General features: G+C 39.0%; 1 protein-coding gene across 1 annotated transcript in view; it reads left to right on the top strand.

Annotated features, from left to right (window-relative positions):
- The window catches only part of LOC126187678 (tryptophan 5-hydroxylase 1), a 245,941-nt gene that overhangs the window by 214,425 nt on the left and 14,800 nt on the right, over nt 1-16,716 (top strand). The window contains exon 10 of the mRNA XM_049928912.1: nt 901-1,027. Coding sequence (XP_049784869.1) covers nt 901-1,027 — 127 coding nt within the window. The remainder of the gene's footprint in view (nt 1-900; nt 1,028-16,716) is intronic.

Genomic DNA, 16,716 nt, shown 5'->3' with positions numbered 1-16,716 from the left:
TGCCCACTATAAGCCCTCACTCAAAGTCCGTCAATTGCACATACGGTTCACGTCCACGCTGTCGCGGCATGCTACCAGTGTTAAAGACTGCGATGGAGCTCCGTATGCCACGGCAAACTGGCTGACACTGACGGCGGCGGTGCACAAATGCTGCGCAGCTAGCGCCATTCGACGGCCAACACCGCGGTTCCTGGTGTGTCCGCTGTGCCGTGCGTGTGATCATTGCTTGTACAGCCCTCTCACAGTGTCCGGAGCAAGTATGGTGGGTCTGACACACCGGTGTCAATGTGTTCTTTTTTCCATTTCCAGGAGTGTATATACAGTGAAAATTACGTGAAATTCTTTGTGCACCCATCTCACTCAATTATAATAATTATAATAATTGAACATATATTAACAAACAATTTAATATTACTTGATTTATATGGTAAAATTTCCATTGATCAGCTAATAAAAAAACTCACTAGACTTTCATCAGAGAAAATAATAAAGTGGTTACACACGTAAGTGTAGAATAAGGGACCAGCTGAAAGTTGCACATAAAGTTTTAAAAGTAAGCAGTAAACAGACTATACAACTTTGTATAGGGTTCATATATTAGTATTTTGTTTGAACACTCTTCAGTCACATTTGAATAAATTTATTCTCTAAGCACTATATGTATGAGGAACCAAATATACATATGTAAATTTCTGGTGGAATATACATAGGAAGGCTAAGGCCTGAATTAGATTACTTCAGGAGACTGAAAATTTCATAGTTAAAAAATGAATCAGCTACAACTTGATTCCACTCAAACTGTGTTTGAATGTTTATAAGCTAAGCAAGAAATTCTGTTTGTTGTATCATATGCTTACTACCTTTCTCAACATTTTGGAAATTAAAATTCTTTGCACACAGAGACTGCTGCCATGAACTGCTGGGCCACATGCCTTTGCTAGCAAATCCAAGCTTTGCCCAGTTTTCGCAGGAACTAGGACTGGCTTCTCTAGGTGCCCTTGATGAAGATGTTAACAAGCTTGCAACTGTAAGTACTGCTACAGAATTTTATTACTTATCTTCATTTCCACTCTAGAACTCCATTGTAGTTTATCACAAACAGGTGTTAACTAAACTGCCTGAATAAAATTGAAGCACACAGTAGGGGAGGAGGAAACAAAATTGAACTTCACAGGTTGAGAGGGCATGTGATGTTACTTCAGTGATTACAAAATTGAGTAAAATTTACAAAGAACTTGACAGCATTAACCCACTTACCAGTATAATGTTGCATACTCTCTGACCTGGATTTTCATGCTGATTTGGTTGGGAAGCATAACATAAAGCCATTGTATCCTTCTTTGAGGCAAGCTGTTTGATAACTGTTGTAACTGGTCCTTCATATCCTCAATACTGGCACAGGGATGGAGTTAATGTATGAGCTGACACACCCATGTTCTATTGTTGACAAATTTGGGAATCTTGCTGGTCACAGGAGTACCTCAGCCCCATGCAGACAGTTCATAGAGATATGTGCTATATGTAGACGAAAATTGTTTTGTTGGTAAATGGTACCATAGTGTTGCTGCACAAGACATAGTACATTAGGACACAGGATGTCCATGGCATACCATTGTGCCATCAGAATTCACTCAATCACTACCAGCCATGGCCTGAAGTCATACTCAGTGGAACTCACACCATGATACGAGGAATACCACTGTAGTGCCTCTCCAAAACATAGGAAGAATGATATCTCTTCCTAGGTCATCACCATACTCACAGACAATGGTCATCTGGATAGTGAAGAATCATGATTCATTGCTCAATACAATGCAATGTCATTCATCAGCGGTCATTGCTTCCCATTCACAGCACAACTCCAAATACAGCTGTTTGCATTGTGGTGATAATGGCAGCCTATGCATGGAAAGGAATTCCCTAGTCCAACTGCTGCTAGTCTCCAAACAATGGTGCATGATGTAAAAAGAATATCACAAGGAGTTCATTACTTGTCCTTTAATGTCAGCCACAGATGTGAAGAAGTAACAATGTGCTTTGTGCACAATGCAACAGTCCTACCTGGTAGTGGTCAGACATGGTGGACAGGAATCTTGATGCATATGACTGCACTCATGTTCCCAAGCAGTCCAACATCAGGCAACCCTCATATCCAAATGACCCAGAAACCTGGATAATGCACGATACAACCAGCCCCTAAATTTGACCCACAATGAGGCCCATTTCAAACTCTGTCAGGTGCTAATAACACTGTCCACCTGAGCATGTGCCATCTCTGTGACCTTCACAGTGATCACTCAACATCTGATGTTGTCCATTCTCCTTATATATGCTACCAGTGCTGGTAACAACACTAAACATGAACAATACTAATGAGGAAGCTGTCACAGAGAATTCCAGCACTAATCATTTACATACTTCTGCTGATGGTGTGCATGTTCGAAGATACATTGACATCTGACTATGTCTTCTGCATACTTCACTTTTTGTTTAGACAGCGTGTATAGGCAGGATAGCTAAACAAAATCAAATATTAAAAGTAATTAAATAGAAGAGTCCCTGGTGAACAAGTGAGCAAATGTAGATGAACTAATGTGTGGTTTGTCATTAGTAACTCAAATAGTCTGAGAGGGGGGTGCAGGAGGGGAGGAAGATAGGACTGGCAGTGAGAGAAAGAGGAAGCAAGGGTGATGGGGGACAGGATATAAAGGAATGTGGCACTCAAGCAGTTGCTCTTTCACAAGTAGAGGGGAATTGGATGTGGCATGCAGTGAAGTGGAACAATGGATTGGGACAGGACATTAGGAAAGAGGAATAGGAAAAGCGAGATGAGTGTGAGTGCAGAATGATGGAAGCAGGGATAAAGGGGGTAGGGGCTAGTGGAGACTGAGTCCAATATTACTGCATCGAAGGATGTATGTAAGGAGGCTTACTCCCATCTATGTAATTCAGAGAAGTTGGTGTTGGGTGGCAGGACTCAGATGGCACAGGTGATGAATTAGTTATTGAAGTTGTTTATATTGAGCTTAGCAGTGTGTACTACCATTGGTGGTCACCTTTGCTCTTGACTACAGTTTGGAAGTGGCCATTGATTTGGACTTATTTTATTTATTTATTTTCGTGTTCCGTAGATCCTTGATGTGAGTGTATCACTAGGAGGTAGAATGTGTCAGATTATTACAGTAACAATGATATCTAAATGGTCATGAGGCTTAGAAATTAAACCATATATAAACAACAACACAGATTATAGTAGTAATAATGATTACACAAACAAATTATAAGTTTTACATTCTAATACATATAGGAAGCATTCTGTCATCAATTGATATGCCAGTGCTACAAAGTCAGTTCTTATAGGAATACTTATAATTAAACACTTTGTTCTAATTATTACACACTGTCAAAAAGTTCCTGTAAAGAATAGAAAGAACTATTCAGAAGATAATGTTTCAATTGTTTTTTTAATTTAGTCATATCCCCAATGACTGATTTAGTATGAAATGGAAGTTTATTTTATACTTTTATGCTTGAATAATGTACTCCTTCCTGTACCATGCTGAGATTTTGCATATCTTTTTGAAGATCATGTTTACCTCTTGCATCATGATCATGATATTCACTGTTTGTTTTATAAATTGTATGATTATTGTTCACAAAACCGCATTAGTGAAAAAATGTACTGAGATGGCATGGGGAGGATCCCGAGCCGTTTGAATAAGTTTCTGCAACATCATCTGGGGTGCACTCAAACCATAATTCTGATGACTCTTATCTGTGCAATAAAGACTCTGTTTGCTCAAGACTGGTTACCCCAAAATATGATTCCATATGTCATAAGTGGATGGAAATATCCTAGGTATGCAGCTTTAATTGTTTCCAAGTCACAAACAGATGAAATTTAAGGAATGGCAAATGCTGCTGAATTGTCTTTTACATTGGTCATTGAAGTGAACTGACCGGGTTTAGATTGTTGTTTATGTGTAATCCCAGGAATTTGAAAGACTCAACTCTCAATATTTCCTTGTTACCACATTTTATTTCAGTATTTTCCTGTTTTTCATTTGGTGTTTGAAACTGAATGAATTGAGTCTTGTTAACATTGAGTGACAGACCATTTGAAGTGAAACAATCTGGAGCTTCTTTAAATGCAGTGGTCACAGTGTTCTCCAGACTGCAGTTGGGTGTTTTGTCAATCATAATGGCTGTGTCATCAGCAGGGTGAAGTGTGCTTTTTGTGTCATACAGCAAAGCAGATCATTGATAAAGATGAGGAAAAGTAAGGAAACAAGCACCAAGCCCTGTGACACTCCACATTTTACTGTTCCCCAGTCAGAGTAGGCAGATGCCATTGTGCAACTGTTCAATACTACCTTCTGCCCTCTGTTGTCTAGATATGACTCGAGCCACATCCTTACTTTGCCATTTAATCCATAGCACTCAGCCCTTGTAAGTAGAATTTTGTGATCTACACAGTTGAATGCTTTAGAAAGATCACAGAAGATTCCAACTGATGACATTTTATTGTTTATGGATACAAGGAGTTGGTTGATGAATGAGAAAGTGACTGTCCAGTTGAAGCACCCTTTTGAAATCCAAACTGATTTTTATTAAGGATTTTATTTTCACTAAGATGATCTATGATTCTCTTGAATGTTAATTTCTCTATGATTTTAGAGAGACTTGTTCAGAATGAAATTGGTCAGTAATTGTAAACATCAGCTTTATCACCTTTTTTGAACAGTGGTTTCACAGTTGCATATTTGAGTCTGTTAAGGACAGTACCTTGATTTATGCACTCATTAAATATGTGACAGAGAACATCAAGAATAAATTTGCAGCAGTGCTTCAGTACTTTGATAGATTTATTATCCACACCAGTGAAATTTTTATTTTTCATTTGCCTTATTACCTTCTCAATCTCTTCGGTTGTAATATAGGGTACATGCATCTGACTAATTTTGTTCTGCATTGCTTTTTGTAGAAGGCTCAGGGCTTCAACTCTAGACCCTTTACAACCAATTATATCTCGTACTGTCAAAAAATGGTTATTGAAGATATTGGCTACTATATCACCTTCATCTACCATGCTTCCATTATGACACACAACACACTTCGATACTGTCTGTAGCTTCTGTGATTTTTCCTGTCACCCTTTTGACCACTTTCCAAATACTTTTTATTTTATTATTTGAATTGTTAATTTCAGATTTAATAAACATGCTGTTGCATTTTTAATGACACTCTTTGGTATGGCTCTGAGCACTATGGGACTCAACTGCTGTGGTCATAAGTCCCCTAAAACTTAGAACTACTTAAACCTAACTAACCTAAGGACAGCACACAACACTCAGCCATCACGAGGCAGAGAAAATCCCTGACCCCGCCGGGAATCGAACCCGGGAACCCGGGCGTGGGAAGCGAGAACGCTACCGCACGACCACGAGATGCGGGCACTCTTTGGTATGCTACTGTATAATTTGTAGAGCTCCCTACCCTGAGGTTTGTTAGAATTTCTGAGTGAGGCATAAAGCATTCTCTTTGTTTTACAGAATGTTTTGATTCCCTTAGTGAGCCATTGTCTGCTGCAGTCATTCAGAGTGGTGTTTTTTTTTAAATTCTCTTGGAAAACACAGCTTCAAAATAGGTAACAAATTCATTCAGGAATATGTTAAATTTATCATTGACATCTTTAGCCTGATGTACTGTGTCCCATTCGAACTGCTGCAAATGTCTACTGAAGGTTTCCAGATCCTCGCTATTGATTAGTCTAAAAGATCCACCGGTGAAACTACTCTTGTTAGATGGGCTTACATCATGCATTTTTAGCAACTGAGCAAATAGCTGGTTGGTAGTTATGCAGGCATAAAAGTCTCTGTAGAAATTACAGCAAAGCAATTATGTGAATGTTATATGCAATGTATCACTTCCAGGGTCTGTCACTGACAGGTGGGGGGCAATTATTGCTTCGTTTGGGCATGATAAAAAAGCAGCTCTCTCACCCAGTCATTCAATCAGTCAACAAAGAGGTTAGGACTATGTCGAAGCTGGGAGATTGCTGCAGGAACAGAGATGAATTTCAGTAAAACTCTTTACTTTACGTCAAACTGAGGCAGACAAAAAAGGTATGCCCTTGCCCAGTGGGTGCGGCTGGGCATTGTCCTACAGCATTTTTGTACTTGGTGTCGAGGAGGTGACCATGTCTGAGCATTATGTACACTGCTAATAGGCAGTGGCTGTCTGCTGATGACAACATGACATCCTCACAGGCAGGCTCAGCTGCAATTAGCTGATATGGTGGCAAACTGGTGAAGGCCCAAAGTGTTCACAGAATTCCATGACAGCCCGAAAGTGTCAAACCTGCAATCCCATAGAGAGCGGCAAGTTTGACTGACTGGCAGTTACTGTATGACTAGTCTGCTGAGCTCCGTCACTGAGCTCTTCATTGCTGGTAAGACATTGAGCCTGCCTATTTATGGCATCCCTGCACCAACTTGTTTTGCTGCCTGTGAATAAAGGCATGCATGGGTCATTGTTGTTGTGCTGCATTGGCTATTTATGAGTTTTCAGTTGAAGAGTCAGACTTGAAATCAAGTCCAAATTAAAACTCTGATAGTGATTGTAAGAGGATAAATTCAAATTCCAAATGAGAAAACACCATTCGAGACTTTACATACAACTGTAATAATACAAATGCCTTGGACCCTGATGAGATCAATCATTTCCGGCATTAAAGACACACAGTTATGCATTTTCCCAACTATTTGAAATAATATCAAACAGTGGAAAATCCAGGAAGGAAAGTAACAATATTACAAGAAGGAAAAATGCTACTCACCATATAGCAGAGATGCTGAGTCTCAGATAGGCACAACAAAAAAATAGTCTTTTTTCACAGCAAAAGAATTTTTAGGATGGAGAGAAGGTACTGGAAGGAGGTTTGGGCTTGGTTGATATGGTCTTTTTCTTGTGCCCATCTGTGACTCAGTATCTCCACTATATGGTGAGGGCAACATTCCTGCTCATAATGTTATTTGAAATAATAGATTGATAGATTGATATTGTACTAAACACCCCCCCCCCCCCCCCCCCCCCAATGAACCATGGACCTCGCCGTTGGTGGGGAGGCTTGTGTGCCTCAACGATACAGGTAGCCATACCGTAGGTGCAACCACAACAGAAGGGTATCTGTTGAGAGGCCAGACAAACATATGGTTCCTGAAGAGGGGCAGCAGCCTTTTCAGTAGTTGCAGGGGCAACAGTCTGGATGACTGACTGATCTGGCCTTGTAACACTAACCAAAACGGCCTTGCTGTTGTTGTACTGCGAATGGCTGAAAGCAAGGGGGAAACTACAGCCGTAATTTTTCCCAAGGGCATGCAGCTTTACTGTATGATTACATGATGCTGACGTCCTCTTGGGTAAAATATTCCGGAGGTAAAATAGTCCCCCATTCGGATCTCTGGGTGGGGATTACTCAAGAGGATGTCGTTATCAGGAGAAAGAAAACGGGCGTTCTATGGATCGGAGCATGGAATGTCAGATCCCTCAATTGGGAAGGTAGGTTAGAAAATTTAAAAAGGGAAATGGATAGGTTAAAGTTAGATATAGTGGGAATTAGTGAAGTTCAGTGGCAGGAGGAACAAGACTTTTGGTCTGGTGAATACAGGGTTTTAAATACAAAATCAAATAGGGGTAATGCAGGAGTAGCTTTAATAATGAATAGGAAAATAGGAGTGCGGGTAAGCTACTACAAACAGCATAGTGAACGCATTATTGTGGCCAAGATAGACACAAAGCCCACGCCTACTACAGTAGTACACGTTTATATGCCAACTAGCTCTGCAGATGATGAAGAAATTGATGAAATGTATGATGAGATAAAAGAAATTATTCAGGTAGTGAAAGGAGATGAAAATTTAATAGTCATGGGTGACTGGAACTCGACAGTAGGAAACAGAGTAGGTGAATATGGATTGGGGCTAAGAAATGAAAGAGGAAGCTGCCTGGTAGCATTTTGCACAAAGCATAACTTAATCATAGCTAACACTTGGTTCAAGAATCATGAAAGAAGGTTGTATACATGGAAGAACCCTGGATATACTAGAAGGTTTCAGGTAGATTATATAATGGTAAGACAGAGATTTAGGAACCAGATTTTAAATTGTAAGACATTTCCAGGGGCAGATGTGGACTCTGACCACAATCTATTGGTTATGAACTGTAGATTAAAACTGAAGAAACTGCAAAAAGGTGGCAATTTAAGGACATGGGAGCTGGATAAACTGAAAGAACCAGAGGTTGTACAGAGTTTCAGGGAGAGCATAAGGGAACAATTGACAGGAATGGGGGAAAGAAATACAGTAGAAGAAGAATGGGTAGCTTTGAGGGATGAAATAGTGGAGGCAGCAGAGGATCAAGTAGGTAAAAAGACGAGGGCTAGTAGAAATCCATGGGTAACAGAAGAGATACTGAATTTAATTGATGAAAGGAGAAAATATAAAAATGCAGTAAATGAAGCAGGCAAAAAGGAATACAAACGTCTCAAAAATGAGATCGACAGGAAGTTCAAAATGGCCAAGCAGGGATGGCTAGAAGACAAATGTAAGGATGTAGAGGCTTATCTCACTAGGGATAAGATAGATATTGCCTACAGGAAAATTAAAGAGACCTTTGGAGAAAAGAGAACCACTTGTATGAATATCAAGAGCTCAGATAGAAACCCACTTCTAAGTAAAGAAGGGAAAGCAGAAAGGTGGAAGGAGTATATAGAGGGTCTCTACAGGGGCGATGTTCTTGAGGACAATATTATGGAAATAGAAGAGGATGTAGATGAAGATGAAATGGGAGATTACTACGTGAAGAGTTTGTATGAGACAGGCGAAATACCCTCAGACTTCAAGAAGTATATAATAATTCCAATCCCAAAGAAAGCAGGTGTTGACAGATGTGAAAATTACCGAACTATCAGTTTAATAAGTCACAGCTGCAAAATATTAACGCGAATTCTTTACAGATGAATGGAAAAACTGGTAGAAGCCAATCTCGGGGAAGATCAGTTGGGATTCCGTAGAAATGTTGGAACACGTGAGCCAATACTGACCCTATGACTTATCTTAGAAGAAAGATTAAGGAAAGGCAAACCTACATTTCTAGCATTTGTAGACTTAGAGAAAGCTTTTGACAATGTTGACTGGAATACCCTCTTTCAAATTCTGAAGGTGGCAGGGGTAAAATACAGGGAACAAAAGGCTATTTACAATTTGTACAGAAACCAGATGGCAGTTATAAGAGTCGAGGGACATTAAAGGGAAGCAGTGGTTGGGAAGGGAGTGAGACAGGGTTGTAGCCTCTCCCATATGCTATTCAATCTGTATATTGAGAAGGCAGTAAAGGAAACAAAAGAAAAGTTTGGAGTAGGTATTAAAATCCATAGAGAAGAAATAAAAACTTTGAGGTTCACCAATTACATTGTAATTCTGTCAGAGACAGCAAAGGACTTGGAAGAGCAGTTGAACGGAATGGACAGTGTCTTGAAAGGAGGGTATAAGATGAACATCAACAAAAGCAAGATAATAGAATGTAGTCGAATTAAATCGGGTGATGCTGAGGGAATTAGATTAGGAAATGAGACTCTTAAAGTAGTAAAGGAGTTTTGCTATTTGGGGAGCAAAATAACTGATGATGGTCAAAGTAGAGAGGATATAAAATGTAGACTGGAAATGGCAGGAAAAGCATTTCTGAAGAAGAGAAATTTGTTAACATCGAGTATTGATTTAAGTGTCAGGAAGTCGTTTCTGAACGTATTTGTATGGAGTGTAGCCATGTATGGAAGTGAAACATGAACGATAAATAGTTTAGACAAGAAGAGAATAGAAGCTTTTGAAATGTGGTGCTACAGAAGAATGCTGAAGATTAGACGGGTAGATCACATAACTAATGAGGAGGTATTGAATAGAATTGGGGAGAAGAGGAGTTTGTGGCACAACCTGACTAGAAGAAGGGACCGGTTGGTAGGACATGTTCTGAGGCATCAAGGGATCAGCAATTTAGAACTGGAGGACAGGGTGGATGGTAGAAATCGAAGAGGGAGACCAAGAGATGAATACAGTAAGCAGATTCAGAAGGATGTAGGCTGCAATAGGTACTGGGAGATGAAGAAGCTTGCACAGGATAGAGTAACATGGAGAGCTGCATCAAACCAGTCTCAGGACTGAAGGCCACAACAACAACAACATTGTACTAAAGTCAAACGATGCATCATCTGCTTCATGCCCTAGAAGGTAAATCACTGCAAATTGATACAGTGTGAGATCCTGCATTTTAAATTATCTAAGTTTTGTCAAGTTTCGCAGAAGTACATGTTGATTAATAAAATATTGCTAAAAATGATGAAAAGTCATATGCTTTTGAATAACTGGTTATAGGCATCACCAAAGTATTTATATTTAAAGAACTAATGATTTATTCATTCAGTAACAACATGCAAATAATTGAAGTGGTGGTTCTGCAGTTATGCAGTTAAGTATGAAATAAAAAAACAATAATGATGAGCTTCCGTAAAGATTACATTTATGCATGTGTAAGAGATATCAGATTTCCCAAAGAGTTAACTAAAGATCAGTAGTTCAGAAAGTACCAAGGCCCCTTCTGCCAAACAGTTCACACAGTAATCTCCAGTTAACAAATAATTATCATTAAAGTCCAGTATAGCAATTAACATTCCTAAAGTTTCATAATCAAGCTTATATTTTAACAGTCAATTCAGTACCTATCCTTAAATGCAGTCAAAATAATACAATTTTCAAAGCTGCGCATTATCAGACATTCGCAAATGTTAAAGTCCTGACTGGTTCACAGATTCTACGTTCAGCTAGGTGTGGAGTTTCTCTCAGTTTGAACAAAAATTAAAGTACTCCCATGGCTGTTTGCTGCCCAAAACCTATTAGCTAACAAGTTCTCAACTATGTTAACTGCTCTTCAACACACACGTATCTCAATGACCCTACAGTGCAGAATGACAGAAGCTGTGCTTCACATGCCATTTGTGATAACTGTCAAATTTTAAAATGATCATAAAATACATAAAATGGACCACCATTTGAAATGTAGAAAAAGAGGCATCCTTCTCTGCTTGTCCCCTCAGACCACACACAATATCCTAACACTGGTAGTTTATCAACAATTCATCAAAATATGAAATTTCTGCGCATTGCTCAATATTATTAACAAAGAAATTGTCATTAATGTGTTATTAAAATAAATGTGGCCTGTTCAATAGAAACATGTATTACACTCTTTTTTTAATAGTGGTTTTATTTTGCATACATATTACCACATGTAAGTGACTTTGGTCTCTATTTAAGCTGAATTAACATTTCATTAATTCTACAAAAAGTTACTTAACAAACTATACATATGATACATGGTTACATAGGGAGAGCTTCAAGAAATGTTGTGCTGCATTCCCTTTCTGTGTAAGTGTAGAGAATATTATGTTCTGATACATTTGCATCATTAAAATTGTATAAAATACAATAAAATACAATAAATAAAATATAGTGTGTCCATAATTGAAGTTCTAGTTTATACGCTGTAGAAAGGGAACCACTGCTCAGAATGATGTCAAATTTGAACAGCATATTATTGGCACAGGGTGAACGTCATGGAAAAAAAGAAAATTTTAATGAAAATTTTACCAATAGAGGGCGCTGTAAGTGTCAACAAAAATGGGGTCAGCTACAAATGACAGATTAATCACAATACAATGGCTCTGGTTTGAGTTGCACATTACACCAACTGTACAGTTCAGTGTGCATGACTGCACAAGTTCAACAGTCAGTAGTTGTGGCTCTGTTAGTTAGGTAACCTCATCCATGATGGCAAGGTTGTACCACACTGAATGGTAAAAACAGGTTTTTAATTGTGCTAGGGCCAAAAATCACATAAAAAGCAAAACAACATTGGTTTTTCATTGTCGTGAAACTGATACAAGACATGTTCAACATGCTGCCACCATTTCCTGACACCAGTTGAAATCGAGAAACAGCATGTTGTACAAGAGATCAGAGTGTATCAGGGGTCACTAGCAGAATGTGTTGTGCAATGTGTGCCTTCAATTCAGCTATGTTCATAATTGTAGCCCTGAACACAAAATCTTCCACATAACACCACAGGCAGAAGTCACACTAATTAAGATCAGATGATCAGAATGGCCATGCTGTATGGAAATGATGGCTGATAATTGTAGAATTTCTGAAATGCTTGTGCTGCAGCTGCTTCAGTGGCTGTGCAATGTGCGGAGGAGTGCCATCTTGGAAAAAATTATCCTATCCACACATCCATGCTGTTGAAAGGTTGGAATGACGTTGGTGTTCAAAAGACACTCGTAGTGTTTACCAGTGATGACTGTGCATCTTGACATATCCTTGTAGATGGAAATAGGATTGTCTGTCAACAGAATGCTCCATGGCCAGTCATTGGCCACTTCCATGCAAGTAAAAAATTCCAGAGTGAATGTTTCTCTTGCTGGCAGGTCAGCAGAAAGCAACTCCTAAATATGGGTGACTTTGTGTGGATAGCAATGCAAGGAGTTCCATAGGAATTTAGGTGCCATGCTCTCAGAGATGTCCAATGTTTGGACACTTCCCCATGCACTGCATGTTTGCACACCACTGCTCGACACCTCCTGCAATGCTGTGGCCACACCTTTCACAGACGTCTGCCATATTGCACTTCAAAAAAACCTGTATTTTCAAACTTTGGAATCTTTATCTCCATACTATTAGTAGACACTGGACCAGTGCCTTTTTTCCCACCTTTGAATGTCCAGAACTTTGACAGGGCTACTAGTGCCCAATCACCTTCCTTGTAAAAGAGCTTTACCAGCAGTGTGCAATCCTTCATGGAGACAGTCATGTTCTTTCATTGTGTTGATGTAACTTGTTTAGTTTTTATAATATAATTGTTTTTAAAGTGTCAAAAGATGCACCTCAGCACTGCTATTACAGTGCAGTGTTTGGATTTGTGATCCGATAAATTTTTGAATTATTATGTGATTTCAAAGAATTATTCGGTAGCCATTGTCTACCATTGTGTGAAAACTGCCATGTTTGTCACCTCAGCAGTCTCCACATGCTGGTTCTCAAGCCAACCATCTTTCACCACTGCCAGGGCTAGGGAAAATCCATCCCTAGGACCACTGCCCAGCTGCCAGCAGCTGCTTGGCCTTGGACAGTGGTTACTTTGGCCACCTGTCCGGGCTCAGTGCCTGTCCCACCTCGGCCGTGCAGATATTCGAGATTTCAGTAATTTCACCCAGCTTACATGTTCTGTCACAACTTGCAGGTTTTCTTCCACAGCTACAATTTGTACACCATACTTTTGTTGGCATTCATCTCTCCCTCCCCCCTCCCCCCCCCCCCCCCCCCTCTCTCTCTCTCTCTCTCTCTCTCTCTCTGTCTATCTATCTATCTACCTATCTCTCGCTCTGACATTCTTTAACAATAGCATTAAAATCATCACCAAATGTTTCTCATTGATTTCATGCAATGTGCACAGTGTCCAGTATCACAGCTTTAATCTTGTCCTTCCTCCTGACATACTACGCTAGTCCCAGCATACAACTAGGGAAGATTTTTTTGCTGTCAAGCTAGTTGTACCTGAGATACCTTTGACCATGGTATAGCAATAGTGGCATGGCCTGTAACACCATCTTGTATCAGCTTGGTATCTCAGTTCCATTATGCACTGCGTTGACCCAATGTCCACATGATGTAAAGTTAAATATCCTACTTAAGGTAACGCCACAACCATGCAGAACCTGTTGTGATGATAGTCCATTTCTCATTCCCATGTTATTCCTTCAGTTCTGATAGTATTGTATCACAGGTAATTAAGAATTCACATTTGGCTTTCTTGCAGTTACATTAGAAGTGTGGCACTGAAATTCTAACATTTTTTGAATGACAAGAAACAGTGTGGTATTGGGTTGCAAGGCACACACGTGTCTCAATTCAGTTAACTTTCACGTTGTGTGTAACCAATCCTCTTCTCTGGGTAATCAGCTACATTGATCTCCCAAAAGCTTCTTCTCCAAAGACTATACCTGGTTAAAGTAATTTATTAAAATACTTCTCTATCCTTGAAATAATTTTGGTACTTGTAAAATACTTTTCAGTTCAATCACTATACATTTTCAACTTTCACAGACAATAAATTCTTCAAGCTAATTTAGTCCTTAAATATTAGACTCATTTACACATATTCAAATAGCATACATGTGTCTCACTTTGTTCCTAGCCAAGACTTGAAGTAATTCAAAACTCTCTACTCTCAAACAACTCCAAGACATGAATGAACATAGAAATCTATATTCAATTGTTCATTAGTCTTTTTACAATAAACAGAGACTCTAAAGAGCACAGAATACTATATAAAGTTTCCTTGTTCTTCTCGACCCATACATGAAAACACTGTGGACCGTACAGCAGGTACTTGTCTGCCGCCGGGTCCATCTTTTTCTCGTAACTCTTTTTAGAGCTGCACACACAAATAGATGATGTGCAGTAGGACATATTCATTTCTTCCACTCACCTCTACAATATTGGGTGTTCGAAACGGTGGAAGGCCTAGTGATTCTAGAATTTACTCCAAAATTCTCGAAGCACTACATATTCCCCTCCTTAAATCGAACACACCATATTTTATACAATCATTTTGCAAATTTATATCACATACAATTCTAGCAATATACACTCCAACATAAATCTTTGTACTCATTTAGAATAAACTCTAGCTAATCTTTCATATATTCTACTCTCACTCTATTGTGACATCAAACCCGAATATTCCATCATGATCTTGTAAGTTTTTCTAATATTTAGGCTTCGTCAGGACTCTGTCTCAATTTCCAATCACAAACTCCAGGTGTTCCCAACACTTGAGTACTTTATTCTTTATTCTAATTCTTTGCACTGCTTCTTTAGTACGCAATGGTCTTATTATTTATAAACTTTTTGTAGTCTGGAGGAACTCTGGGCAAAATAAAAGTGTTCCTATTGCCACTCAAAAAACATAATAATGCTAGTGAAGTATAGAATTCAAACTTACCAGAATCATTTCCACAAAATTTTGTGACTATTGTCACAATACTGTCCTTACCCCTCTAGAAACAGTACATCACATACGAGTTGATCCTATGAGTACCCTTTCTCCTTCCATTTTGGTAGGTACGCCCCATTTTTAATTCCTATTTTCCAATGGTACAGGTCAATCCCCTTCTTGGTGCCCCAGTCCACACAAATTAGATCAGCCTTTCTTAGGTCTGCCTATCTGCCCTTTCCATCCAATACATGCTGGGTGTGCCCTCTTTATCCTTTATGAGTAGGCAATATCGTTCATTTCCCTAGATATATCTTTATGAACACTATAATTAAATGTTTTCTGGTAAAGTTACAAATCTATTTTACACCACAACTCCACTTCTTGATACTTCATTTAGTCCTCTGAGTCCTCCCCTACTTTTCAACTTATCATACTTGGTATATACTATGTCTCTATGCACCATTCAATATATAACATATTTACTTAGGTTATTAGAGTCCCACTATCCTACAAATCATCAGAATATTCGTTAGACTAACACTCCTTAACAATTATCACAATTAGTTCATCCATGACTTATCCTCATGAGCTATACTCCTTATCAACATGATAGTTTTTTTTTCAAGTACCTAGACGATGTAGAACCGTCACAATGAACAACCATAAGTGCATATTTCTCTATGCGCACATTCCCCCTACAACACTTGATGGTTCTCTCATCCTTTTAATCTTCATGTTATGGTGTATGTATGTGTAAGTGTGTTTGTATAGCCTGATTCTTCGGCCAACTTATATGAAATAAGTTGAAGGTTACTGGAAACCACGGAAAATAAGAAAGACTTCAGCGATAGAAGTATACGCATATGGAAAGAGGGAAAGATAGACCAGTACTCAGATGAGAAGTAAGAAAGGACAAAGTAGAAATGGTTGCTAATGTCAAAGAAGAGAAAGAAGATAGCCCCAGAGAAAGGAAACCCTTCCCACCCCCTTTCCCCAGAATCCCTACTTTGCTGGTACTTGAGTGAGAAGCCGGAAGAGGTATGATGTTAAACATCTCCTACAGAATGGACATTCTCACCTTCACCTTTGAAGTCCCCGAAGAAAAATCTTAGCAACCCCTACGGAACAGCAAATGGTGAAGAATAAGTTACACTTGTCTGCAAGTGTCGTCTGGAAGGTGTGGTTTGTGTTCTGTGTTAGCCATGTTTGTATTTACACTACCCACCCCTTCCAAAACTAATACAAACCCTCCCCTACACATCACATCTCATAAAGGTAAAATTATGTACATGTTATCACAATTATTCATATACAATTCCATTTTCTATTAATCTAATATTCTTTGCAGTTTATTAATCTGCACCCAGGTTTACATGGATCAATTAGATAAGAGAATACTTTCAAATAATAGCTCAGGCTGATGCCAGGATTCAAGACCACTGCTGACTAGAGCGCAGCATGAAGGCGACTTAAATACTTATCAGGCACTAACAACCAAGTACTGAGAACACAGACTGTTCTGCATGTAATTGCAGATATATCAAATCAGAATCCAACTGCTTCTAAGGAGCATATTATGAAAACAATAATATGTGTTTCAGTCCTGACTCG

The sequence above is a fragment of the Schistocerca cancellata genome, chromosome 5 (assembly GCF_023864275.1).
Source record: "Schistocerca cancellata isolate TAMUIC-IGC-003103 chromosome 5, iqSchCanc2.1, whole genome shotgun sequence".
NCBI classification, from domain to species: Eukaryota; Metazoa; Arthropoda; class Insecta; order Orthoptera; family Acrididae; genus Schistocerca; species Schistocerca cancellata.
The sequence above is the reverse complement of the archived record's forward strand: the minus strand, read 5'-3'. Positions and strand labels throughout refer to the sequence as shown.